The 27,791-nt window shown below is 38.3% G+C and overlaps 1 protein-coding gene across 2 annotated transcripts; it reads right to left on the bottom strand.

Annotated features, from left to right (window-relative positions):
- Positions 1 to 2,492: 2,492 nt before the first annotated feature.
- PRPS2 (phosphoribosyl pyrophosphate synthetase 2) lies at positions 2,493 to 26,472 on the bottom strand. 2 transcript variants are annotated; one of them, XM_066176821.1, is made up of 8 exons: positions 26,305 to 26,472; positions 16,534 to 16,717; positions 13,914 to 13,934; positions 10,431 to 10,529; positions 9,253 to 9,377; positions 6,594 to 6,767; positions 3,645 to 3,804; positions 2,493 to 2,781 (listed from the first exon to the last, which is right to left on the bottom strand). In XM_066176821.1, exons 1-8 carry the CDS (start codon positions 26,424 to 26,426, stop codon positions 2,689 to 2,691), a joined length of 978 nt encoding a protein of 325 aa, XP_066032918.1. In that variant the 5' UTR covers positions 26,427 to 26,472; the 3' UTR covers positions 2,493 to 2,688. The 2 variants fall into 2 exon arrangements, with proteins under 2 accessions (XP_066032918.1, XP_066032919.1); XM_066176822.1 differs by lacking the exon at positions 13,914 to 13,934.
- Positions 26,473 to 27,791: the final 1,319 nt, after the last annotated feature.

Genomic DNA, 27,791 nt, shown 5'->3' with positions numbered 1-27,791 from the left:
AGCACTCAGGGCTCTCCTGAGCATGGAGAAAATGACAAGGTCCAAAGCTTAAATAGAAATTAACCTAGCTACTGCCGAAAAAGAGAATAAAGTGTTTCTACAAATGCATTACCAACCAAAGATGGGCTAAGGAGAATCTTTATCTCAGTTCAGTTTAGGGCCCTTCAGTATGAGAAAGACATTGAGGTTTCACTCTCCATAGTCCACTGCCTCAGAAACAGGCTCTGAGTGTTTGACCTTTTAAACCCCTGGTGTCTATGACAAGAGCTTCCAGCAAAGCTGCAAACATCAAATACTCTTACCAAGAGAGCCAAAACTGTGTACTTGCGCTAGGGCAGTAGATTGATTAAAAATAAGGTTTACAGACAAACATCAGCTAAATCCTCCAATTTCTGCTATGCAATGGGGTATATTTTCAGTTCTCTCAAAAGAATGCTGCTGAGAGAGGAATGTTTCCCACCAGGCTGAACTGTCAGACCATCAGACCAGAATCCAGACATGGAGCAGGGAGCATAGAGAATTCAACACCAAAACCCCTCACCATTTTCTGTTCCCATGCCTTTAAATTCTGTCAAAACGGAGGCAGTTTTCACAAAGCTGTTGGAAGACCCCTATTCATAGGAAGTCACAAATTCATTCACTCTTCATTAGCATTTTGGGTGTGCAAAATGCAGTCCATACAGTAAGCACAGTAAGATTAGTTCTGCAATTTTCCTTCTGGTCTTTCTCCCATCTCATCCTGTTAAATGCAGTTGAGTGGGTTTGCTTACAATAATGTGATGCATAAAGCAACTGAATTGATACAGTGCATTAAATATATTGTATGCCTTTTGTGCAGTATTTAGGTGTAAACTTGGTATAATTATGTGGCCCCAGATTTGGGGTCTAACAACCTAATTGCAAAATAATGTGATTATGTGATATTAAATATAAGAAATTTCTTTACCGAGTAAAAAAATACTGTAAATTCATTTCCACTGTTATAACACAGTTCTGAAAGTTCAACTCTAAAGAGGAACTTCTCTGAGAATAAGCAGCTGAACTGAATTCTCACTACAAGAGTTTAAATACTCTATTTCTGTATTCATCACTGGAAGCAGTACAGGTGAAATTCTGTTTTACTTATTTTCATGCAGAAAAAAAGAATTTCACAGAAGCAATAGAAAATTTAATTAGTGGAGGGAAAAAAGATAAATACCAAATAGATTTATTCTCAGAGAAACAAACAAACAAACCTTTCTGAAGACTGTCTTAACTGGAATGGAAAAATTCACCTTTTAATACATCATTGTATTGCTATAAATATATCCCCAAATAAGCAAGTTTGGATGAAATAAGGCTATTTTTTAGGCAGCACTATAGCAAGGAAGGATCTCTCAAGTATGGCAATGCTTTTGAAATTAAAAACTGCAATTTCAGGTCGGAAACTTGAGTTCCTCTGATCTAGGTGAAGGTATAGTATTTTAATACATATTACACTTCTAACAGAAAGACTGAAAACAGATCATGATACGATTCAAAGACCTAATTACAAAATTACAATTTTGTGTCCTGGTCCCCCCCCCCACCCTAATCCATTACTGACTGCATTACCCATATTTAACTATAAGCTGTCCTATCATACAAGAAGAAAAAAAATGTTTTCATAATAATTTGAATTCTCTAATGTTAAAGCATTCAAGATTAGTTACTGTATCATAGTTCACTCACTGTACAGTCAAGTATTGTGGTATTTTGTAACAGGAAGTTGAAGAAGATCCATTGGCTGTGCAGTTTGTAAAACCCTGTATTTTCAGATACTTTTCAGCCATGGTACAGACCAGTCTGGGTAAGTGTATTTAATCTTCTGTTTGGACTTGGCACAATATACCTTTACAATATTAACAGGAAAGCTTTTATAAAATTATTCCTATCATCACAATCAGGAAAGTCAAAAATTACGGATAAAAACGAAATTTACACCAAACTGCTCACAATTAAAGCTTGGTTATTATTTCGACAAGTGATATCAGTAATACTAGGAATATTGAAACATCAATCATACAAGTGAAGATAGCAACTTTACAGAATAGATGTTAAGCAAACAATTTAATGTGATGAGAGCTTTACAGAAGGAAACAGCAGCCCCAGATATCTTCTGGAAAAAAGTGAACATTAAGTGTATCAAACAGATATTTGTCAACAACTCCTCAAAATTAACATGACCTTTACATATTGTTAGGGCTTACAAAATACTGTTCATGGTACTTAAACATAAACAAAAACCCCCCAGCTGTTTGCCCAATAGGTCAATAGGTATAAGAAACCCAGGTCTGTAGCATTTAGCTTAACACAGAGAATGATCTGACATGTACACATTCCTGTTAAGTTCTGTGAACAGTTTGCAGTTCTGTATCAAAAAAATGGACCTGACGCAGCAGTTAGCTGAATGTGAGAAGAGACACACAGAAGAACTTTACACAACACATAAGACTTCCAGACTCTCAAGAGAATTCATAAGGTGTCTGCAAGATGGAGATTTATTGCCCATTTACAAAGAACAAATGGTAATTACAAGACAAATATAATAATCAAACATACAAGCTCTTGAATTGTACAAAGATACTAATTTCTCATGGTTGATGTGCATTGTTAAAAACAGTGCTAGCTTAAGAGACCCTTGCAAAGATTCCCTGTAATCCCCTGCAGTTACAAGGGGACATGACTGAACAGGTAAGACACAGATTCACCATTGTGTGTTCTTCGAATTGCCTCTGCCAGGATCATGGAAATGTCAATAAACTGAAAGAGAAATTGAGAAGAAAAATTTGATGCCATGCCAGGAGCAATAAACTATGCACTTTATAAACATACAAACAAACATTCCATCTACCTCTGTAGATTTTATTTCTAGAAAGTAATATAACATTAAAGTTTAGGCATTGAACATATACGTAAGAACTGCAATAATACCAAGTAAAAAACACAAAAATTGAGTAAGAAAGCACTGACTAGGATCACTGAACAGTCATATTGTTGAGTACTTCTGACAAAGGGCGTATTGTCAAAAAGCCCCATTACTCTTGCCATCAGATGGCAGTATCTGCTTGACATAAATACAGTTTAAAGGAAGTACCCCTTTTTAAGTGCTTGCCTTGTTTCAATAAATACCAAATATTAAGCTTTTAAAAAATCCAATAATGCATTTAAAACCTCAATCTTTTATGCTTTTCTCCACTCTGTATTAAGGAAAACCTCCAAATGAGACACATGACTTTCCAGAACAATTCCATTTGTGTTTTTCAAGAAAAAAAAAAAAAAGCAATCTAAGATTTCTGAGGGCCTCCTCAACAGAATAACTAGGTTCCTACACGCAAATGTTATATGATTAATATTGATAAAAAAAAGAAAAAAAATCATTCAATTTTACATTTGTCACTCTTTCACAACCAAGCATACTCAAGTTGTGGCAAATACCAAATATTTTGAAGTGTTCTATTATATTACTTGAATCCCCTTAAAACACTGCTTTAGCATGTTTTAGCAAAATGTTTTGCAAACAGTGCATTTGAGAATATTTAGTCTCAAGGCACAAATTCTAGTACCAGTGAGCAGTAAAATACAAATGCTGAGTCTAAAGAAATGACTTAAAAACAGCACTGTACCTGTATTTTTGGGCAATGTTTCATTTTCTCCTCTTGAGGGATTGTGTTAGTTACCACAACAGCCTCAAATGATGCATTATTAATCCGAGAGAGGGCAGGACCAGAAAAGATGCCATGAGTCAGAATGGCATAAACCTTAGTAGCTCCAGCAGACATTAACCTGTAGAACACACAAAAATAGCATGCTGTGATGCATGTTTAGATAAATGGCTACAGATTAAGCCAGATACAAATATCTAAAATACCTTTTATTTACAAAGTCCTACATATAAAATATATACAAAATAATTCAGATTTTTTTTTCACCTGAAAAAGTTTGAATTGTCTCAGAAAAATCCCCAACAAAAATTATAATTAAATTAAAAAGTTCTTATTTTCAGCAATGATTCTAATCTATAACACTGCACTTTTTGACCATATCAGCACAACATAAAAATGAACTCCAGTACAAGCTTTCTATCTTAACCAGGCAAAATATTAAGTAGGTTGGATGGCAGTATTCACAACTCTATTGTGCCTCCATTATTGTCCACCTTTATTTTCATTTGCAATTCAAACAGTTCTGCTTGGAAGGAGTTTCTGAGGAAGAAGAAATGTTAATGATTAAATGCCTAGCTTACTGCAAGGTTGTGAGAAGACATGCTGCTGATCCAAGCACACAGTGCAGTGGTGCATGTGAAGGAAAAGAAATATAAATCAAAGAATTAGAACACCTTGTGAATGAGTCAAAATATCCTAATTTAGTTTCTAATGGCCTCAATGTTTCCAGATGCTCAGCTATGTCCTACCTGCTTCTCTACCCTTAGAAGCAGAGGCCCTGAGGAATGGCATTTTATCAGATCACAAAGGCACAAGAGGATGCATAAGAGAGAAAAAAGACAAAACCACAGAAAAACATCATCTCATTTTGAATGACTTAACAGAACTGAAGCTTTCTGGTCATTTTCAGCACTACATTTAGTACCTGCAGCCTACAAGGATTATCCATTACAACAGGGTGAGTATATACCAAGTGTGCTAGAGTTTGTACTTAAACAAGTTGATCTGTCGTATCTGAAAATATATTTCTTAGTTCATCTGCTTGATATGCATCTAGGTTGCTGAGACAAAAAGAGTTTTAGGGAGTATTCTGGTGTACAAGTCTTATTATACACAAAGTACATCCCACCTGGATTTGACATTAATGAAAAGCACTAGTTCACGCCAAGAACACAATACAAGGCAGCATCAAAAGCATCTGAGGAAGCAAAAGCATCTTTCTTAGTGAACACTGCAGATACACTGAAGGTGATTGACAGTTTTAGAATTTGGTCTCTAGAAACGTACTGTAGATGGATAAAGAGTGCTTCCTTCAAAACAGGAAAGAAATAAAGGTTTTTGACAGGAATTAACTTCCTCTATGCACAAGAGTATAAAAAAGATGTTGGCTAGGAAATTTGTGATTTTGATCTGCAAAGGGCACAGCCTAGAAGAATACTTTGAGGTATGACATAGATTACAATACAGATAGCAAAGAACTACACAACATCTCTGCAAAATTTCATCAAGAAACATGAGATTATATGAATCTATGAATCCTTCTTCTGTGAGTTTTTGACATCATTTATATAGGTGCAAACAGCAAGTCTGCAACTAAATACTGTAAACTCATGGGATAATCTTTACTTCAAACCACCAAGAACAATATCTAGCTCACTGTTTGCTTTCATACCATTTCCCACAGCATTCCCCTGCGGAAATTGGCATCCCATAGCTTGGACAGGTACACTTTTCACTGGGTAAAGAACTGGTTGGATCACTGGGCCCAGAAAGTAGTAGTGAATGAAGTTGTATCCTGGCAGCCAGTCATGAGTGGGGTTCCCCTGGGACGAAACTCATTTGACATCTTTATCAGAGATCCAAACAAGCGGATTGAGGGCACCCTCGGTTAAATTTGCAGGCAACACCAAACTGGGTGGGAGTGTTGATCTGCTTGAGGGCAGGAAGGCTCTGCAGAGGGATCTGGTCAGGCTGGATCAATGGGCTGAGGACGTTTTTATGATGTTCAATAAGGTCAAGCGTTAGGTCCTGCACTTTGGTCACAACAACCCCTGTAGCACACAGGCTCAGGGAAGAGAGGCTGAAAAGCTGCCTGGTGGAAAAGGACCTGGGGGTGCTGGTTGGGAACCAGATGAACATGAGCCAGCCCTACTACTAAGCTGAAAAGAACCAGCATAAAGGCACCTGGAAAACCATAAATAATCCTTTCTACCTAGCACTGCTAGAGCCTTAGTTAGGATAGTGGGTCTACACTCACAAGCTCCACTTCAAGAAGTAGAACAGCTGGAAGGAATCCAGAAGGCATCACAATTGAACAGAAATCTACAAACCTTGTGGAAAGGCTGAAAAAACTCAAGTTACGCAAGTCTAGAGGGAAATGAGAACTTTTCAACCAACTTTCAGACAGAAGACAGGAAAACTTATGCTCACCTCCCTGGATGAAAAGGATAAGTAGTTTTATACTTAAGATGTACAATAAGGATTAATATAACATTGGCAGTGGACACTATGGTGAAAATACTTTACAGTGTTAAACCTAGTAAAGCTTTGTGAAAGATTGCCTAAGGAGAGTGGACAGGCTCCATGATGAGGTTCAAGGAGGGAATGATTTCTGAGCTGTTGTTTCTGCCTTGGAACTGTAAAGTACACTAGATGCCCAAGTTCGTTTCAAGTTATATGACATCTTATTTATTCTGTGTTCTTCCTAGGTACACATCATATATTTCTGTAAATATTTTCTCAATTTCATGTTCTAAGGAAGGACACAGCTGAATCACAGAACTGCGACCTCTCAGCTCAAGGGTTATAATGACTTCATATTACAGAGGTCAGGTTGGGTTATAGCCTTTGAGGACAACTGTATTCATCAGCTGTGCAGTGAGTGAGAACACAGATCATAATAATACTTACTTGTCTGCTGCATGACATATTGTGCCACATGTGTCAGCCATATCATCAACAAGAATTGCTACTCTGTCTTTCACATCACCAACCAAGACCATTCTGTCCACTTCGTTTGCCTTCTTTCTTTCCTTATGAATGAGAGCAAATTCCACATTCAGTCTGTCAGCAATTGAAGTAACCCTAAGTTCCAGGAAAAGAAAAAATACACCACGTTGAGAAAACCTTTTTAAAAGAAAAAACAGTCATACAGATGTGTTTGTCACAAAACATCATTTTTGTCTTCTGGCTTTCAAATTACCACAGCAAAACCTTTTGCAAGGAATGAGACAAGTAGAAACAATCCTAATTCATTGCTAATAAATACAACTAGAGTGTCTTTAGCTATACCCAAAAATCGTTTTTTAAATTGAGTTGACTTTGGTTTTCTGTCACTATGAGCCTGGCTTTGAAAACATTTCAGCTATTCACAAGCTTTTATTAGGCTGCTGCAATACTGGTCACACTAGGTAATTTAAAGTAGGGGGAAGTCAATTCTAAGCCTACGGGAATGTGCACTTTAACATTCTAACTGAAAAATACCATTGCAGGATTTGAAACCAGGCCAAAGGGAACAACCAAACAAGTTAACAGTGATTAATAATTCTTTTCACAGTACTTGCCTAGTAATCAAGTAGCTTATTTCATTAATAATTCCCTTAGCATATAGTTGCTTGACCAAGATCTTTTTTCTTCAGGGTGACCTCTGGTGGCCAAACTAACTCCCAGTAATAAACTTCACTTGTTACAGACTTCTGATTGCTTTTTTTCCCCAGTTTGTTTAATATAATAGAGCTCTTCGGTATAAAGAGACACAAATAAACAATTCCATGCTTTTTTCTAAATGCTGATGCAACCTTGTAGCCTCCTTTTCAGACTATGTCTAGAATGTTGTTTACAAGGTTATTAACACGCATGCTTAATAGGGAATACAGTTTTGTTTCTTTACCACTTTAAATACGGAAGTTTTGGTTACTGTATTTCAACAAATGGATAATCAAAAAAATCCAAAAATGTTGGCATTTTTTATGAGTAGTGTAATTTTATAGCAAATCTCAATACCTCAGAGGCATTAATATATCAATAGAATTTCCATGCCTTATTTCAGTTGCAACATCTAATAAGATGGGGAAAAAAAACCTAAGCAAGTGGTAAGAAACAAAAGAGAATTCAAGTATTTTAACAGAGTGCAAGAAAATGGATTTACTTTAAATTAATACTTACAGATCTAAATTTTAGGAAAATTCAGATTCAATTCTCACATTCTATTAACTTTTTATTAAGTTTTATTTTGAAGTTCTACATATTTTAAAAGGAAAGGCCAAAAAATTTTCTTTACATTTATTACTGGAGGTGAAGTAGAAGCAATGAACTTATTGAAAGCAACATTTACCCTTACTTCAACAGAAACTGGTTGGTTGCATTATAACAGAAAGATACTAAAGATAGACTGTACTATCTACATTAAATACAGTGAGAATGATCTTCGAAAAATAAACTTTTATGATTAATTTGATAATGCAAAAATATTTGGTAGGGGAAAAATGCTGTCTTCTGACTTAAAATCTAAGCAAAGATTGTATTTTGTTTAAAAAACAAAACCAACATAAAAACCAAATGCATAAGTAACAGTATCCTGACAGGAACAAACAAAGAAATTTAACTGAGTGATCTTTTAGGATTTTTTCTGTGTTCTTCACATCCTTAACTTGATTAATCTAAAAAGAAACAACTAGGAGTTCTACTCAGTCTTATTTCTCTAAAAATCATTACAACATGAACACTCACAACAGACTCAACGACTTCAATTAAAATCAAATTATGACAGTCCCATACTTTTCCCCATACTATATTTCAGACACTTAAATTGCTATGGGCTTACAAGAGTCTTACTTCACTTGTCTTTGTTCCCACTGCAGCAGCAGCATGAGCAATAAAACCTGAGAATAAGCATTTTGCCTCAATGGCATGCTTTATGACCTCACCAGCCAGTCTGCTTCTGAGTTTTGGCATTGGTTTATACTCAATCAATACCAAATAAAACAGAGTCTGCTAAATGAGTAACACATGCTGTGAATAAAGAAAGCCTCCAATGAACTAAGTTTTCTATTTTTACCCTTCACCACTCAAACTTTCATTCCCTTTTTCTAGCATTTATAGTGCGAAACTTGGGGTCAGCAGGTTTAGATCTGGAACGCAATAATGTAAAGGAAAAAGAAATATGAGTCAAGCAAGCTCTTACCTAAATGCCAGCAGGTACAGTGGGAATAGGCCATATGCTTTGACAGAGAAGGGAAAGTTTGGCAGTTCCAGAGCGAAGCAGGAAGAGGTGCAGCAACTTGACTAAAGAAGCAAGCAGCAGGAAAAATCTCTTCCCTCTGGTGGAGGGATTCAGCTAATGAGACCATATCCAGGGAGAGAGAAAAATATCTTCTTTAGAGTATAGAAAGCTCCTGAATGTTTTCAAGCATGAACAGCATGTTTAGTTATGTTTTCACATAGGCAGTTGATTCATCAGTGATGTACCCTGTATCTTGCACTATTCACAGAGGAATATAGAAGACTAGACAAACTAGATCATTAACCATGAACTGTATGTAAATCTAATCATTTTAGGCTTGTATAGTACCTTTTTGCACCACCTGCATCAGGTGAGACTATGATACAGTTTCTCCACTCGGGAATGTTCTCTTTAATCCACTGCAGGACTGCAGGTTCTGCATACAGGTTATCTACTGGAATGTCAAAGAAACCCTAGTCCAAAAGAGAAAGAGTTTCATGAATATGTGTTTGTATCTTACCTGGAACGAAGACAAAGGGAAAGAATCAAGCCTTTGCCTTTCATGAACGGTAGAACTTCATTAATATTTTACACTGGTCTAATTCTGCTTTTTTGATACTACTGTCAAATGCTGCTGATGTCAAATAAATATTAAGGTCTCTAAAAATATCACCCAAGACTAGTGGAAAAGAAAACAGATGTTCTCAATTGATATAAAAATCAGAAAAGATAATCACCTTCAGGCACTCAAGTAAATTCACGCTAGTGAAAAGCTCTCAAAAAATCCAGTGAATAATACTCAAGTTCCATGAATTTCAAGTGCTTGACATTAACAGTAGTATTTCAATATGGGGAGGACTCAAAATAGAATGGAATCTTTGTACAAGTTGTAAAAACAAGAAATCTGGTTTAGACCTTTTTATTTATGTCACAGCCATCTAGCATAATAAGAAATTCTGATTAAATGGAGTGCCAGAACTGAAAGATATGGTGTTTTCTATAAAAAATAAGTTCTCTTAAAACAAGGTACATATGAGAATGACAAATTATGTCTGCTCTGTGTCTGAGGCAAAGGTTTTGTGATTTGCTGGATTCAGCAGTAAGCCAGATAAGGGTTGCCAGGCTCCATCTCCACTTCATTTAAGAAAATATTACACCCTTGACTGTAACAACAAAACTTTACCTAGGGCAACGCTATAATCTCTGACAAGGCTCAGATTAAGGAACTTGCCCCAAAACAGTATATTTTATGTTCTGGAAGCTCTTACATTAGACTTGGCAAATTCTACCAAAGACTCCAATGCACAAATATTTGAAGAAACTGCAAAATCACCCTATAAAATCGAGACTGGTCTCTTTCTGAAAGGGAATTTAATTAGAAACAGGTAGCAAGACTTTTTCTGAACCCTCACCATTCTGTACATAGCCTTTCAAAACAATGACCATAACCCCAGAGGATTACTATTAGCTTGTTGCATTAATTCAGTAGAGATTTCTAGGCACAACGGGTAAGAACCAGCAGCTACCTGGATCTGAGAAGCATGCAAGTCCATGGTGATGATGTGGTCAGCCCCTGCAACTGACAGCATGTTGGCAACAAGTTTTGCAGAGATTGGTGCACGGCTCTGAGGAATAAAGCACAAATGTTTACATTTAAAAAATATTTTGACTAGATGCAAGGAATCAGAAGATTAGTTATTTTTCTTGTTTTTTCCTTTGCAATATTTGGAATCTAGAAAAGCTTCAGAACTTTAGCCAAAGCATCCTGTCAATCTTGCTGCTAGGGTTTTGAAACTCAGTAAAGCATTTTGGAATATCTAAATCAGCTTGCAGTCTGCCTAATGCTTTGTATTAAGGAGATAAAATTTGGGATATAGTTTTCCAATTCTTCTACTTAAAAGTTTCAGCAAACTTTTTCATAGCAGAAATACAATTTTCATTTCTCTAAGCCTCTGCTCTCAAGGACACTCAATTCTATCTTGTTCTAAGAAACATTGCAAAACCCAAAGATCAAAGGCAAAATGAACCCAACTTTTGAAAACACTGCTTTAAAACAATGTTAGTATCAAGCATTTCTTCATAACACAGTAAAGCTTGTAGCAGATCCTTGTTGGCAGGGGTCTTTTACCCTGACATTTTTTTTTAAAATTTATATTTAATTCCTGGATGCAATTAGGAGTCCAGAACTCCCAAAAGCTACAAGGGAGGATGAAGAAATCTTAAGTAAAAAGAATGAAAGGAGAATAAAAATCTTATTAGCAAAGTTAATGCCAATGTCAAGAGGTTTTTAAAAGCACCAAGGATGCAGAACAAACAAGCAAACAAAGGAAACTACAGGACTGGAGGACACCTCACATTTTTTTTTAGTTACTCCAAAGTTTTTTACATTTTTTAAGCTTGGTAAAAACCTGTTTCCCTAGACAATTATCTCTACACTAAACTAAAACTTTAAACAAACACTAAACAAAACGTCCAAAAAAAAAAAAAAAAGAAAAAGAAAAAAAAAGCTTTCTTTTGCTAATCTTTAAATAAGGCTAATAGCTGGCAATAACATTAGCATGAAGGCTGAACTGCAAGTCAGAGTTTCCATCTCAATATCAGACTGTTTTCTGCTGGCACAGTATTCTCCTGCCACATCTCTTTATCAAACAGCCTCATTTCACCTCCCAGGAACTTTCTCTCCTTCCAGCCCATACACATAATTACAGAGTACCTCTGCTTTCCTTCCATTGACACTCAAGGGCATAAGTGACAGTGAGCTGAATCACTGACAATGTAGCCTGGATGCTTTTCCATCTGTGTCCCATCAAGAAGCCAGTATTTTCATCAAAACTGTTCCTAGTTTAGGTGGACACTGGACATTTCACTGTTTTAACCTGCAGATTGCCAACACACTTCCAGAATAGAAACTGAGGTACTGCAGTCTCGTTGTATGGCCGGATCAAGTTTATCACCTTCATTAATGAAATTGCTCATTTTGAAAACCATCCTTTTTGGGTCTTGTGTTTCACAGAACATCTCCACCATTTTGTCTCTGTAAGATATACAGAAAGCAGATGCAACAGCCAGGACTTCCCTAGATCTCTGTAATTCAGATGATTATTGCTTCCAGAAGAGTTTATCATCATTAGTGCTTCAGCACAGTTGATTTTCCACTTACTGAGGACAATGCTGATCTTCATTTATGTTCAGTTCTGCAGGCTCTCCAAAGCTTTCTGGATATTTCTATTATTGGTAGCAAATTTTTGTTCATGCCATTTGAATTCCTGATCATTTCAGCTCATTTTAGCATCTGACATTTTAAGCTGGACTTCAAAATACTCTCAAATCTCTGTCAACATCTAACAAAAGCAATATTTAGCATCTACTCTTTTCATTCTATTGCAGTGTTCTCTTTCCAGCTCTTTGCAAAGATCTAGTTTAATGCCTCCAAAAAGCTGGACTATCAGGTAAATCTGAAATTAGAGGTTTTGTTCTCCTACTTGTACTATCCCATCTTTCCAGGCTAGACCCTTCCCTTGTGCTGTACACTAGGACTTATCTGAACCAACAGCCAGGTGAGTCAGCTTAAATAGAAGAGAAAGGAAAAGAAAACGGCAAACCAGTCCCCACTGGGAGAAATAAGTAACTAGTTCTGGCTAGCAGCTAAAGGCAAATTACTTTCTTTTCAGAGCGTGGTCTTGGCATTTTCACTCCATCCACCACACTGAATTTTGTCTAATTTTTTCATTTCTGTTCAATGTGGATAACATTCAGTTTGTCTCATGTATCAACACCATATCACCATCACAAAAAACCCAAATAAAATACTTTCCTGCATCCCATACTAATGCATACATTACCAGTTGGTACTTCTTTCAGCTGCTGGCCTTGCAGGCTGCCTTCCCAGAAGGAAGAACTTGAAGTTTTACCACTAGGTAACTTGTTTTAGCAGATATGCACACATCACAGATTGCCTACATGATGGTGGACAGAGGGTCTTGGAAGGAAAGATAGCCAGTACCTGTTTCTTAAGAATGGGCTAATAGGAGATTAAGACAAAAGAAGCTTGCAGCTGACATTTTCCTTTACACAAAATTTTGCATTAAAGAAAACCCACATGACAGATTTAAGATTTGCTTGCTTGCATAGAAAGTAAGTTTTGTGCTACAGTATGATGCAAATTGAACACTATTTTAAAACCAAAAAGTATTCATAGGAACCTCAAATAACCTTGGCCTCATTATTCAGAAACTTGGATGACAAAGTTGGATGAGAACTCATGATTTTCCTTATGATCTAGTTCGTAAGGTTTGCTTCTGATGAGAGAGGTAAGAATACAGATTCACAGTATTCATTCTTCAATTCTTTGATGTAATTTTAGATTATTTTCAGAATTATTAGTGTGAAATGCAGCATTAGATTATGTACAGAAACTAAATTGTTAAAAAAATCACTTTAATTACCAGTGGCAGGGGGAATCCACAAAGCTAATATAAACAACCTCACAAGAGTAACTGTGCAAAGTTACATAGCTGAAAGTAAAAGTTGTCCATCAAGATCAAAGCTCTGTTGCCTTTAAGCATCTTAGTACATTGTCTTGCTCAATATTCATCACATGCACACTGAACAGGAAAAAAAAAAAAAAGGAAATCAAAGAAAGCCCAAAGATTTATAACTGGAACTTTCACTTCCAAGAAAGCCAGTTGTGAAGTGTATGGATACTGAATGTTCATTAATGCATTCCCCAAATTTATAATTTCAAAAATGAGATATGCTTTGAAGCCTCAGAAATTGACAGCCATTATCTTGAATGTCCAAATAATTTTTTATCTAGAATCTAGGGGTTTTCTTGTAGCAAATTATCCCACAGGATTACTGTTATGGCCTAGGTGAAACACAACTGAAATCAAGAAGTGAAACTGAAAATGTTCCTAGTTATATGTAACCCAGTAAGTTTCACCCTTTAAGGCCATATTAATGGAAATGCGTAGTGTTAGATTGAAAAAAAAAAAAAAAAAGATACCTACCCAACGCTCCACGGATCCCTTCTACAAATCAAAAAAACAAAGTTACATGAGCTGTAGAACACCAAACTCACCTGTCACTGTACTTTAACTTATCTCAAAGGCATCTCTGCAGCATTCTACAGAAATGTGTCCTGCCCACAGCTTGGAAGGTTGGCATAATTACAGGATGCGTAAGTGCAGTTATAGTCAAAGCACAGAAACATATGAGCTGTTTTTAAGTTTAGCTAGCTTGTGCATCAGCAATATTCTAGTTTAGGGCAGCACTTGACTGAATCTAAATTAATGTACTGACTTTTTTATCATTCTTAGTAAGCCTTTTTTTTTTCAGTCTGTTTCTTATTTAAAGATAGTCCTGGTTTAGTACTAAAATTTTCAGAATAGATTAGATTGTTCAGACTAAGATTTTTACTGCAAGGCCCTTTTCTTACATAAATAAGTGAAGAGCACTTTCATCGTTCCCAAGAATCATAACTACACCAGAAGTATGACAAATACATAGTTATTTTAAGCAGCAAAGACTCAGTCTCTTTAGTTCGTCATGAATTAAAGTCAGTAACTTAAATTCAAACTAGAAAACATCCATCTACTAAAGATTGCTTCAGTTCATAGTTAAGCAAACTACAGACACATCTTTCACCATAGGGGAAAAGCTGTGTATGACCACAGATAGAAAATGGCTGGCACTTTACTGACACTTCAGGTAGCACACAAAGCTTGTGCACTCATGACGGGTCAAAGACCAAGTGATCTGATGCAAGCAGGAGGGAAGATGTCCCTGTCAATAAGCTGCCCAATGTTGACAGCTGTATTTTAGCTTATTCTGCAACACGGAGGTCAACTACCAAGGTTAATTTCCAAAGATGACAAACATTTTCTCAATTGCAAAACACAGGGGAAAGAAAAAAACCCAAAACAACAACAACAACAACAAAATTTTGCCTACAACTGTGAAACTCAGTGACACACAGAGAACACTGGTAAAAAATCTCAAAATCTCTATTAATCAAAATCACTTTTCTAGGCTATTCATTTTCAGATGGCATTTCTGAAATACAAAATGTTCCTGGATGGCATGCACTGTGCCACCACACCAGGGGGTTAAAATGGCTCCGGAAGTCTATCACATGGAATTTGGGTACCCTTGACAAGGCATCCATTTAGATGGATGGAAATTTTGGAATATGCTTATCCTTCTCCCACACCAAGAACTTAAGAGGATGGTACGGCACAACTTCCCAATATGAAATTGGAAATAGTGAGGTGCTTTCTCTTCTTTTCAACAAAATGCTTATTGATACCCTTTCAAGGTCTTTTGATATGAAGTATTTCACCCCTTCTGATCAAGGGAAAGCATCATCCACCACAAAACACGGCAAAAATGAAGTAACAAGAGATGTAGGCAAAGTATAGGGTCTTTTTAATTCCTGAATTCAATTTTTGGAAGTATAAGTAGGCCTTCCTAGTAGTAGTATGGTATTACAGAGCCTGCATTTAAAGAATTTTTATACCAGAAAGTAAGTTTTTTAGTTTTGTGCTTAGATACCACAGGCTGACTTTTACATATTTTGTAATAACTGCTATTATTTTTAGCTTCTCCATGACTTCATTACAGTTATGTTTTTTTATCTAAAAGAATATAGAGACCAACAGAAGGCATGCAGAATGCTTTGCCTGATGCCCAAAGTGAAAAAGGGGGCAGTCTATTTACAGGAATTAAAGGACAGAGACAATTTTCCAAAAATACAACCACTGCACTCCAATCTTTAAAGCCAAATTCACAGTTCTTATTACTTCTTTTCAACTGAGCTTAGGTAGAAGTACCATTCATACCACCTATCAAAGGAAGGTTTTTCATGTATATAGTAGAGATAGGAAGTCTTGTTCTCTTATTTTTTAAAATTAGTCTCTCTCCCCACAGAGGGTTTGTTACTGTGTTACCAGCTTGGCAGAACTGATATATTCATCAGTTATGAGAGATCAAATTCAGGAAAAGGGCAATAAAATCAGTAGAGCATTTACAGGGTTTCCATACAATTTCTTGCCTTCATTAATCAAAATAATTATTACAGATATAAAAAAAATTAATCTGTCTGGCAGCATAAAATAATGTTTTTATTAATTTCTGTTATGTATTGTAGATTTTATCAGTTCCTTCCATTTTGCTTTGTTTAACCATATAGGATAAAACCTACCTACATAATAGTTACAGAATTTTGAATTTAGTATTTAATTCCATGCAATTAAAAAATGCTTAAAAAGGCATACTCTCTAAATTAATAGGGATTAAAAACCCAAAAAACTTTGAAAAAGCAGGATAAACAATCCCATAAAATGTGCTTTTTTAGCAAAGTACTCTGCAACAGACCACACACATAAAATAAACCTACCTTTGCAAACTGGAGGCATGTCAATTATCAAAACACAAGCAAAAAATAATTTATTGTCTCACTTCATTCACTTGCGGATAAAATAATTGAACATTTTACCACGAGAAAAGGATGTGGGGGGAAAAATCAAATCTTTTGAATTACTTAAACGTTTATGAAAATTATTAATCTCCAAAAATTTCAAGTGAGCAAGCTGAGAAGAAGCCTTCCAAAATGACGTAATTCTTACCTACCTTGTCTTTCTTATCTTGCCTGGCATATGGAAAACATGGAATTACAGCAGTCACTCTGGAGGATGATGCAATCTTGCAAGCATTGATCATGATGAGTAGTTCCATTAAGTTGTCATTTATTTCTCCACAGCCACTCTGGATAATATACACATCTTCCCCTCTCACACTTTCACCAATCTCTACACTGAAAAAGCAGGAGATGATAATTTGAACACTTAAATTACTGGAAAAGCATTACTAAAAATAAAATAAAATAATAAATCCAGTTGTGTTCTAACACAATACCACAGGTTTTCTGTAAACTTCCCATTTAGAGTAGGATTATTTTTACAGTGATTTCAATAACAGCCTCCTTGACACAAACTCTGTTTCAACATAAGCCATTACGGTCCTCATCAGGTCAGCACCAACCAACAGCTATAAAATCTACACCATGATGTTCAAGTAAAGTGCTTTTAAAAGACAAAAATCTTACAGAAAACTAAGAAGGCTGCAAATCAACAGCTCACCATGGCTCAACTCATGTTGTGACAGTTGTTTGATTTGCCCTGACTGTGCTTACATGCTTTGGTTCCTTATGTGAGCATTAACTTTTTTCTTCTTCCACAGATTTCTAAACAAATTGTGGGATCAATCACTGCTCATGCCACAGAATTTAAAAATTAAATTGAGCTTAAAAAATCCAAGTAAATAAAGCAAAACTGTGAATGTGTATTCTTTCTCAATCCTAGATCTAAGCAAAAGACATCTACTGCTGAACCACACTAACTTTTCACACCTGTTACTCCAAATACGAAAGAGAAATACCTTAGTTTTTCCCTAAATCCATGTACAACATACATGAAACATACAGAATTCCTAAATAATTAAGTGATCAGACCTTGTAAATCCATGTTCTCCTATGTTAGTCTCAGTTATTATTAAATGCTAGAATATATTTAATCCTATTTAAAAGGTTGTGTCTTTACCCAAGACACAAATAAGCAGAAGCTTCTGACTGGAAACCATCTAAATCGCCCAGATGTGGGTAGAATAATTTCTCTAATGGGTCCTTCAATGCTGAGGCTTGCTCTAGTCAAACACAGTGCTAACAAGTTTTGTTTATCAGCTCTCAGGGTGCTACATAAGACTCATGAGCTTTCTGCAGAAAGGAATTTACTGCTTTTAAACATCTTAATGATAAGCACACATTGATTTATCACCATCAAGATAGTTGAGTACATGCTCTCAGCTGCCCTATTTTTCTCTGCAGACCCAAACAAGCTATATAAAGATCCTGTCTTTATTTTATCCTAAGCTGAATACATTTTTTGCCTAAGAATGTTACTAGCAGGATTTCTTAAGTTCAAAAGAAAGCAAATTATCAAACATCAGGTCGCTGGAAGGACAGAGGTGGTCAGGGACAGCATCATCTGCAGATATGTCAGGAAACCTTCAGGAGGCTTTCATCATTCCACAAAGACACAATTTATCAGTCACAAAATTGTTACTTCCCTCTCTAAGTTTTTGATCAATGGAATGAGGTCATTCAGAGAATACTGTTTTGATCAAAATATTTTCTTTTTTTCCCTTTTTGGAGCTGGAAAAGTTTTGGTCAACATTTTTCCAGCAAGATACTAAGTGTGATTCATGATTGGAGAAACTAGCCAGGCTTAAGTAGGAGCCCTCCTGAATACAAATCCAACTCTACGTGAAGAATCTACTCACTAGCTTACAGATGTGGGCTCAGTTATTATTACAGCTTTGTGGTTATCATGAGGGCTTTAAAAAATTCAAATTGCACCCTGACTCAGCAGTTACACAGACCTGCTTTATAATGAGTGTTGTCTCATACCACACCTTTGGAATATGCCCAAAGAAAAATTATTTTATTACTTAGGAGAAAAAAAAAAAAAAAGAACAGCTAATTTAACAGTCTAACATTACATATTAGGAAAAAATTGGCTGAGTGACAAAAGTATATGATCTTAACGTTCACTGTATACTGAAAGAACACTTGAAGTTGTTTTACTCTTTTTAAAAACTGTCACCTCTATGCACATCACTAAAAAATAACAGTTTCCAGAAGGTCAAGGAATATACTTTCAGGTAGATGCAGGCCTGCTTAATACCGTGGAACCTGAAGTGATGATTTTTCCATTGTCATTAATTGTGTTTTTTTCTTATGATCTTGGGCTATCAATAAACATCATCTTGTAAACAACTTAGAAAACAAGCATGCTTTCATTCTCTCTTAGTGCATTTGAAAAAGAACTGTAGCTATGTTTTTAAGGCTAGAATGACATACGTGTTACACAGAAATGTGAGCAGTCACATTTCCCAGTCAACACAAGAGAGCTGTGCAACAGATCAGTATCTCTTATTATCTACCTTCTCAAAGATTGGAGACTCAACCAACAGATACACACAGAGCTGCCTATTTCACCTTCCCCAAGCCAGAGAGTAAAAGATAACCAGCCATTGTGTTGCAAGTGTTCCATGAGATACAGCCTGTACTAATCACACCGGAGGGAGTTTGGGTGGTGTTTTCTTTCACTGGAGGGAGGGCAGGAATTGGCAGTTTAGGTTTGTTTTGGTTTGGGGTTTTTTGCCCCCGTCCCTTTTTTTTTTTTTTTTTCATATTCAGGCAACCAATAAAAGACTATAAACCACAGAATCAGGTATTTGAATGTTGTATTTCAAACATCTGTTAGACAACACTAAGCTAACTGCAGTCAAACTCTGTGACAGTTATCTTCTTAACATTTCTACTAAATTCCCCCATCTATATCATGACCTCATTAACTGTCAGTGAGGTTATTTAAACAATTTCACATAGTCGGGACACAGAGGAAGGACACAAGAACGAGCTCTTGCCTCAAGATTACATGCTCTGTTTGTTTTATGCAATATAATCAAATTCAGCTGTTTGGTAACAGTTTAAATAAATTTCTGTTCAAAAAGAGTCAACAGAACCTGTACATTAAAATCCCTGACACCACACAATTGTGTTTAAAAGGGAAAGATACAAAAATCAATAGCCCACAACAGTAATTAGCTCCGAGCCAGTTTTTGGCAACCAGGAGCACAAGGCTCTCCCTAGGAAAGATACACAAAAGATAAGACATGATGAATACCAAGTTTAAGAGTTGGTATCTGCTTTCAATTTGCAAAAGCTGATTTGAAAGTTCAATTTAATAAGTAGAAACTTGGACAGACTAATAACCATGAATCAAGGATACAGCATAAAACCCACTTAGGTTACAAACATATTTCAATGGCTGAAGCATCCATTAAGCAAAAATCAGAATCAGGAGTAATAGCAGATTGAGATCCTTTTGAGCTAGATTTATAGTGCAGTCCAAACTGAACTTAGTGATGGGAATTATAAATCTGTACATCCTAACTAAGAACCAAGGAGCTGTGGGGAAACAGGGGATTAAGTAAGTAGCGCCAGACTACAAAGGTAAATAATTTAAACACATAACTAGGTTGTTCAAATCATACACTCACAAGGGCTTTATGTACTTTTAAAAATAATTAGGCCAGATTAAGTTTCTAGCCATGCTTATAAAAAGTAAGAATTCTCAAGCAAATTAGATGCAAGTAAAGGAGATGTGTACTTCATGCCCTTTCAACACCCAGAGAAGAGGCCAAAAATGAAGGTCTAGAGTCCTCATAGAACATGCACATGAATCAATATCTCAAAAGTGATCAAACAAATCCACATGCTGAGTCTGCAGTTCATTGAAACCCAGCCAATGGCAAGCACTGAGCAGCAGGGTGTGTTTGACCTCTTACCTTTGGGAACACATTTCCCAGAGTAAAGTCTTTCAACGCAAGAGCCCAAACTTACTGGGCAAATATTTCAACTGAAGTGATGTTGCATAGCAAAGGAATGTAAACAGTTGTTTACATTGTAAAAAGCAAACAAATGTAAAAAGTTTTGGGCACCAGCAAAGCCCAAAACAACAAAGAAACAAAAATGCCAGAGTTGGTTTTAAGTCTGTAGGGATCATGCATCTCCCGGCACCCATGGTGTCCCCTCAACTCTAGGCTCTTCCACTTTGATTAAGAGGTCCAAAACAAACCCCTGCTGTATATCCATGAACAACTGCCCAGTTCTAATGGAGAGCACTGGTATAGTAAACACCAGAAGACAGGAAATATCTTATTACCCTCCACTCTGGTACACAGCCTGCCACCGCAAGAGGAAAACACTTTTTCTTGAGCAAGTTCTGGGTTTAACAACATGCAGTGCAAAAACTACCCTCAAAAATTTGGAAACAAATGTCTAACAAGCCTGAACATGTACAGAAACTCTTCAAAAGCTGAGTACCAGACTCTGCACCTAAGGACACCTGGGACTGTCAGCCACTATTCACACATATCAGGGGGTTTTGTTTGGCTTTATTTTTTTTTTTTTGGAGGGGGGGGAATAGGTGGTGTTCTGTTAGAATTTTTTGAGAGGTTTTTTTTTTTTAATTTCAAGTATTTAGCATCTACATAAAGGTAAAAGTGCACAGCATATGGATATGGCAAGGCAAAAAAAAGTGGAAATCTCAAACTAAAAGCTTTAAAGGATTTGGAGCCTTTTCCAATTCAGAGAAATAAACAATGCAATAAATGGCCATATTTGCTGCATCTTCAATTCCCTATACAAACAAAACACTGTTGTGGCTTTAACACATACAGTGTGCAGTCCAGAAACAATTTCTACCTTCTTCAACCAAGCTGGTAAAATCTGTTTCTCCAGCCTCCTCTTGCTTATGACAGTGCAAGCGAGCTGGGATAGAGGGAAACAGCTGCTCCCATTGAGAGGCAGACCACAACCAGCCCAGCTGGGAATCACTTGCTCAGCAGCTGGGCAGCATGAAGAAACACTTCACATCCCAGTGTGTACCTAATCCCTACTGTCTTCATCTGTTCTAACACCAGTTTGTGACCTGAGCTTGCTCATTCCTTTTTTAGGGATCTGCAAACACCATAACCATTTACTCAGTGAGGGTGATACAGCTCATGGCTCCACACCAGCTGAACCCAGAGGAACCAGGTTACACGAGATGCAGTGACTTCATATCTCGTCTGAGACAAAGGCAGTACAAGGATGCTGATGGGGAGATAAGAAGTCTTAAAGCCAGGTGACAAACTCTAAATGCCTAAGATGCGTGTTTCCAGGTTTGCTCTTGATTTTTTTTCAGTTATTTACTTCATAGAACAAACTGGTTTCATTTCCTCGCTTTGTGTGAAATATAGAATCAAACTCATCCTGGAATGAATTCTCCAGGAAAACATCAGCTACTTTTTTCCTAACTTCCAAGATCAAATATCAGCCCATGACATCCAGTTTAACTTACAAGAAAATGGCTCTCATATCAACAGCACAGCTTTTCCCATACAGCAGACAATGTCCCTTTGTAGTCATTCCATATTTCCTTCTGTAAAAGCTAAATGACATTAACTTTAATTTGATGTTTCTGAAACAGTTCAGCTTCAGCAGCTGAATAAGGTTGTGGGTAGGAAGCCTTCAAATTCACATGTGCCAGGCAGGATTTCAATTCCCTTTCTCTTTGATCAAGAAAATCTACAAGACTCACTTCAGCCAGTGAATCTGACAGCAAAAAGCCAGGATCCTCACAGGAATAGGTGGCAGCACTAACATCATTCACTAGGAAAAATGTGTGCAGAAGAATGCCATCTATGAGTAGTTTCTCCAACTTGAGAATAACAAGTATTTCAAAGGCAGAGTTAAAATGAATGGTCTTTAGAGAAGGAAGAAAACTCTATCTTGTAAGAAAATAAAATTATTTACAAAGAGATAAATTTAATCATATTCTTTCAACTGACTGACCAAAAAATATCTGCATTGGGGTTTAATTGTACAGGAACTCTAAATGCCACCTCAGTGTATTTGAAGAGAATTTTGCAAAAAGCTTCAGAGCGTTTAATATCTGTATGCATCTGTCACATGTCAGTCAAACAGTTCCATGATGCTGAGGCTACAACAGCAATCCCTGTTTAAGGACTTTCATTCCTTTCTTCTTCTTCTTCCAGCCCCAAAACTGCTGATGACAGTTGGCTTGTGGGGTTTGAAGAAGATAAACTGACTAAGCCCCCCCTGCAGCCCTTATCATTTCGCCAGATAAATAAGGTGGTGCCACCCAAGCTCCTACCATGACACTGTGGCTGGCACTTAACTGACACACGAGCTGTTAACAATAGCAGAGTTATCATCCACAACCAGAGTTTATTGAGGAACTCTGGTGCTGCATTTGGTAAGGTTGCTTGACTCCAGTAGCCAGCTGAAGGAAAGCATTTCCATACAGTTTAAAGGGAAGAAGAAAAAAAAAATGGGGCAGTGATTGAGTATGCCAGCAATTTCCCCACTTTCTCAGCACAGACATAACATTTACCAGCTACAGAAACTGAAAGAATATTGATTGCCTAAATCAGAAGAGGACTGTGATATTATTGCTCGATACACCAATCTCCATCCAGATAAAAATGAAAACCCTTTCCCATTTTAATTGTTCTGGAGCTGTAAACATATAGGCACTGGCTATTTAGCCACAGTGCTTGTCAGTGGTGGTCCCATCCCTGGCTGAACTCAGCATCAGTTTCTCAAACCCACTTAACAGCTGCTGAGAACTGGGACTGAAACCTAAAGCCTGTTTGGCTTGAAATATAAGGCAAAATATTTAATAACTCTTCCCCCCACTCTATCCTGCAAGCCAGACTTATTACAACCCTCAAGTAAAAGGCTTCCAGCTACGACCTTTTGCAAGGATTTAAGCCTGAGGCTGCATACAGTTATCAATTTACACATAATTTTTATTTAAGAGAACGCAGCAAACAGAAAAACAGAGTTTTGAACAAAGTTAAATCTTCTCTGCAACTTGCTAACTTAACAGATCTGACAAAGCAAGAGTTTGACCCTCAGGCCCAGGCTTATCTGTTTGCATGGGGGATTGCTGGAGTGCCACTGGAAGGTTTAAGGTTCTTTGAGCTTTTTAACTATCAGGTTTTAGTATTCTGCAATACTGCAAGTGTATTTCATAATGCCAATACACTTGGTTATAAATTTAAAAATGGAAGAAAAGTAAAGAAAAAAATACTGTGCTGGAGTCACTGTATGTAGGAAGAAGTCAATTTTTGTTTACATACACACACAATTTAACAGTATAGACAGAATGAAAAAACCAGATGCCTCAGGAAAGAACTCCTCTGCATAAGTCTCAACTTTACCTGTAGTTTAATTTCAAATACACTGTTGAGGAATTCTCTTACTACTGTTGCTGAGGTGGTTTTCTTTTTTTTTTTTTTTTTTTTTTTTTTTTTTTTTTTTTTTTTTTTGTTTGTTTTGGGTTCTTTTGGTTTGGTTTTTTTTTTTTTTTTGGTTTGGTTTGGTTTTTTATTAAGAACATTAGTCTAGAAAACTGGAGAGTCAACATCCTGAAGTAAGTTGCAAAGAATATTAAAAAAAAAATACTTGATCTATTATATAGTGGATACAACTTTACTTGCTGAAGGGGAAACAGGGAATTTGGATTAGACTCTCAAAAGAAAGAAGTTGTAAAACAAACAAAAAAACCAAAACCCACACACTTGAAGATTTAAAATATTAAAGCATTTTAGTTCAGGGAATAAAAGAAATAAAAAACTTAATGTCAGCTTTGCCATGTTTCAACAGAAACAACCAGAAATAATGTTTCTAATAAATACATTCTGCATATCTGTACCACACTACATCACTACTTGCCTAAAAAAATCAACTGGCATTACTAGATTAGCTGAACCACTGATGTACCTTCCTTTTTAATGGCAGAGAGAATATTCCATACCTGGAAAAATAGGTGAAATAGTTGTATCCTGAAGCCCAGAATTTAATTAGTAATTTTATCTCATAAAAGAAATATGCAAACTGTGGAGATAAATTTCTACCTTGGATGAAATCTGAATCAGTTTAGTTCTGCTGTTTTCTATGTTTCAAGCACAGATTAAGATAAGTGTCTCTGGAGAACAAACATTAAAAAAAATAGACAAGCTAGCAAAAAAGTCATGCAACCAAATACACAAGTTATGTTTTATCATGCAGAAAGAAGATCAAAGAGCAATAAAGTGAGTATGGGGCTGGAAAGAATTGAGAGAAGATTTAAGCTTTCATTTAATCAGGAATGAATAGAAGACTTAGAGTGTGCAAACATTAGATTGCATAAACACCAATGGAAGAGGGTTTATAGTAATGCCAGTGAGCATAACTAGAACAAGAGCAACTGCACTGAGAATGCAAAAATGGAGACAGGAAAGAAGGACAAGCTTTGTGAGAGCAGTTTTAGAACACATCATGTTAATCTTTCAAAGGAAGCAACGAAAACATGCTTTTTCAGGAGATTCAGAACAAGAACAGATAAAAATAAACATACAGGAACCTCAGAGACTAGCCAGCTACATACAGCAGGAACTTGTTTTTGAGAATCAGCTGGCAGCCTAGACTGACATACCTATATGGAGCAACAGTTGCAGTCTTACCAGCTCATGGGGTGAACATACCACTGTCACCTCAATTGAAAATTCTTCATGAAAAGTGAGAAAATTAAATAGGTGGGTCAGAAAGCTAAGATGACACACTAGAGGAGAAGCAATATTGATAGAAAAAGCATTGGCAAGCACGTTCTCTGACTGCAGGTGAGCAAGCTGTCCTCACGGTTTCACATGGGATTTTTTGCAGTTACCAAAGTCACTTTCTGTGTTTGGCTGGCCAGGAACCTAGTACAACTGCACTTTCAAGAGTAAGCCAAGTCCATCACAACTTGTAGCACTTTCATGCATGACCATCAATCTTGGACTAGGGAGTGGAGCCCTACAGGAGCTGTAACAGGTCCACACACACACCTAGCTGCTAATGCAAAATAAAGACCAGTTGCAACAAATTCTGCAAGTGTAATTTGACCTTTTTAAAATCTAATCCAGCATCACCATCCTGTTCTTACATATGCCTGTATGCAGAACTACTTACAAAACTGCATGGCATACTGTAGTTTATAAAACCAAGATTATTTTTTTTATCTTTAGGTAGATAAAGCTGATCAACTGCGCAGTTGATTATCTGCAAGCGGTGGGATGCACCTGATGGGACGCAGCGGCGGGCTGCCTGTGCAAACACCATTCCCACCGCACAGGAGGGAGGATGCTCTTCACCCGGCCAGGGCCGTGCCAGCCCTCCTCCGGCCAAGGAGCTCCCGGACGGGAGCGTTCCCGAGCTGGGCCGGCACAAGCCAGCCGGGACACCTCCGATGCAGCGATCGTGCTCCGCAGGCGGGAGAAGGGAGCGGGGACAACCAGGAACGAGTGCCAGGCAGGACACACCGGACCACGCAGTGCTCCCGCGGCTGCACCTGCACCGAGCCACCCGTACGCGGGTCCGCCCCGGCAGGACCCGCCGCCTGCCGGGGTGACAGCGGGGCGGGCGACACCGGAGCGGGACCCGCCGCCTGCCCGGGTGACAGCGGGGCGGGTGACACCGGAGCGGGACCCGCCGCCTGCCCGGGTGACAGCGGGGCGGCTGACACCGGAGCGGGACCCGCCGCCTGCCCGGGTGACACCGGAGCGGGACCCGCCGCCTGCCCGGGTGACAGCGGGGCAGGTGACACCGGAGCGGGACCCGCCGCCTGCCCGGGTGACAGCGGGGCGGGACAGGCGCCACAGCCGCCGGGCGCAGGGGTGTGTCCGGGGTGCGCCCGTGACGCCCGCGGGGCGTGGGAGCGGACAGGCGGCCGGGGCAGAGGCACGCACCTGGTCTCCTGGTTGCTGAACTTCTTGGTGACCACCTTGCCCAGCTCCAGCCCGAGCCGGTCCGCCACCCGCTGGGACAGGTCGTGGTGGGAGCTGCCGCTGAACAGCACGATGTTCGGCATGGCGGGGGCGAGCGCGGGCGGGCGGGCAAGGTCGGGGCTGCGGCGACAGCGGCGAGAGGAGCGCAGGGAGCGCGCTGCGGGGTCAAATAGCGGCGGTGCGGGCCCGCCCCCGCCGCCGGGAGCGGGAGGGGCCGGGGCGGGGCGAGCCGGGGGCGCCGCGGGGCACAGGTGCGGCCGGCGGCCGGGGGGCGGCTTCCTCCGCCTCCTTCTCCTCCTCCCCGTGCCGAGCCCGGTGCCGTCCGTGCCGCCCCGGCCGCCGCCCGACCTCTGGAGCGGCGTTGGGCCGGGCTGAGCTCCGCGCTTGGAGTGAGGCACGGACGGAAGACCCGCGCGGGGGCTCGGCTGCCGATGGGATGTGTGGTTCAGGTGACACCGGCACCCAGAAGATACAGCTATAGCTAGGTTGATGTGGGGTTAGATAGGTATCTAACTAGTTTTACGTAGCAGTGCTGTCCTTAAATAACCCGAAACCGACTGTATATAAACGCTGCGCATTTTCCATTAGCATGGTTTTGTCGATTGTTGCTTAGAAATATGCTCATGAGCAAAGTGCTGTCTGAAAACTAAGACTACAAGGTCTTATCTTTCAGGTAGAGCTCTTTTACCTTGTATGTATATAAATAAATAGATTGCATTGGATAGGTGACTTCAGAACCACCTCAGTTTCCTGCCTTAAGCGTTTTCTTCAAAGAGCGGGGTCTTGAACACACGATTGTCTATGTTCTGGCCATAGGATAATTCATGACTAAATAAACACTACTGTTGCATACTAAATTTATCAACTGAACCTGAATTCCAGTAAAGAACTTCCTAAAAAAAAACCAAAACCAAACAAACCTCCAAACCAATTTGAATGTTTTAGTTAACATCTGGGCAATAAATGTTTTGGGTTGAGGAGCCGGGGTTTAATCATTCCCGTTGTTGTCATTCCCGTTCTTTCGGTGGTCCAGATGCTTGCACAAGTTATGGACGCTTCCTGCTAAGTGTCTTATCATTGCAGAGGGAATATAAATAAGGGGTTCAGCTTATGGACAAGAATGGAAAAAATATGTATTTTGACTTACCACAGCATAATTCTAGAATCTGTTCCGGTATTTGATACGTTGCCAATACCTCAGCACACAAAGACTGTTTTTTGGCCCCCTCACCCACTTGCCCTCGTTGTATTTTCTTTTTACACAACGAAAAAGAAATGTGTTTAACTGTCAGTACTGTAGGTTAATAAAGCACCTCAAAGTCAAACTTGTGATTCTTCCAGTTCATACATCTTCTTCAAAGACTAATTTTGTAGGTTACATTTTATTCTGAGTTTCTTGTGATTCCAGATTTTGCCCACTGTCCTGATTTTGCTGTGATTTTTAGTAC

The sequence above is a fragment of the Chamaea fasciata genome, unplaced genomic scaffold (genome assembly GCF_029207755.1).
Source record: "Chamaea fasciata isolate MVZ Bird 193981 ecotype frontalis unplaced genomic scaffold, bChaFas1.0.hap1 SCAF_2, whole genome shotgun sequence".
Lineage (NCBI taxonomy): Eukaryota > Metazoa > Chordata > Aves > Passeriformes > Sylviidae > Chamaea > Chamaea fasciata.
Note: the sequence above shows the minus strand (reverse complement) of the source record. Positions and strands in the feature narration are given on the sequence as shown.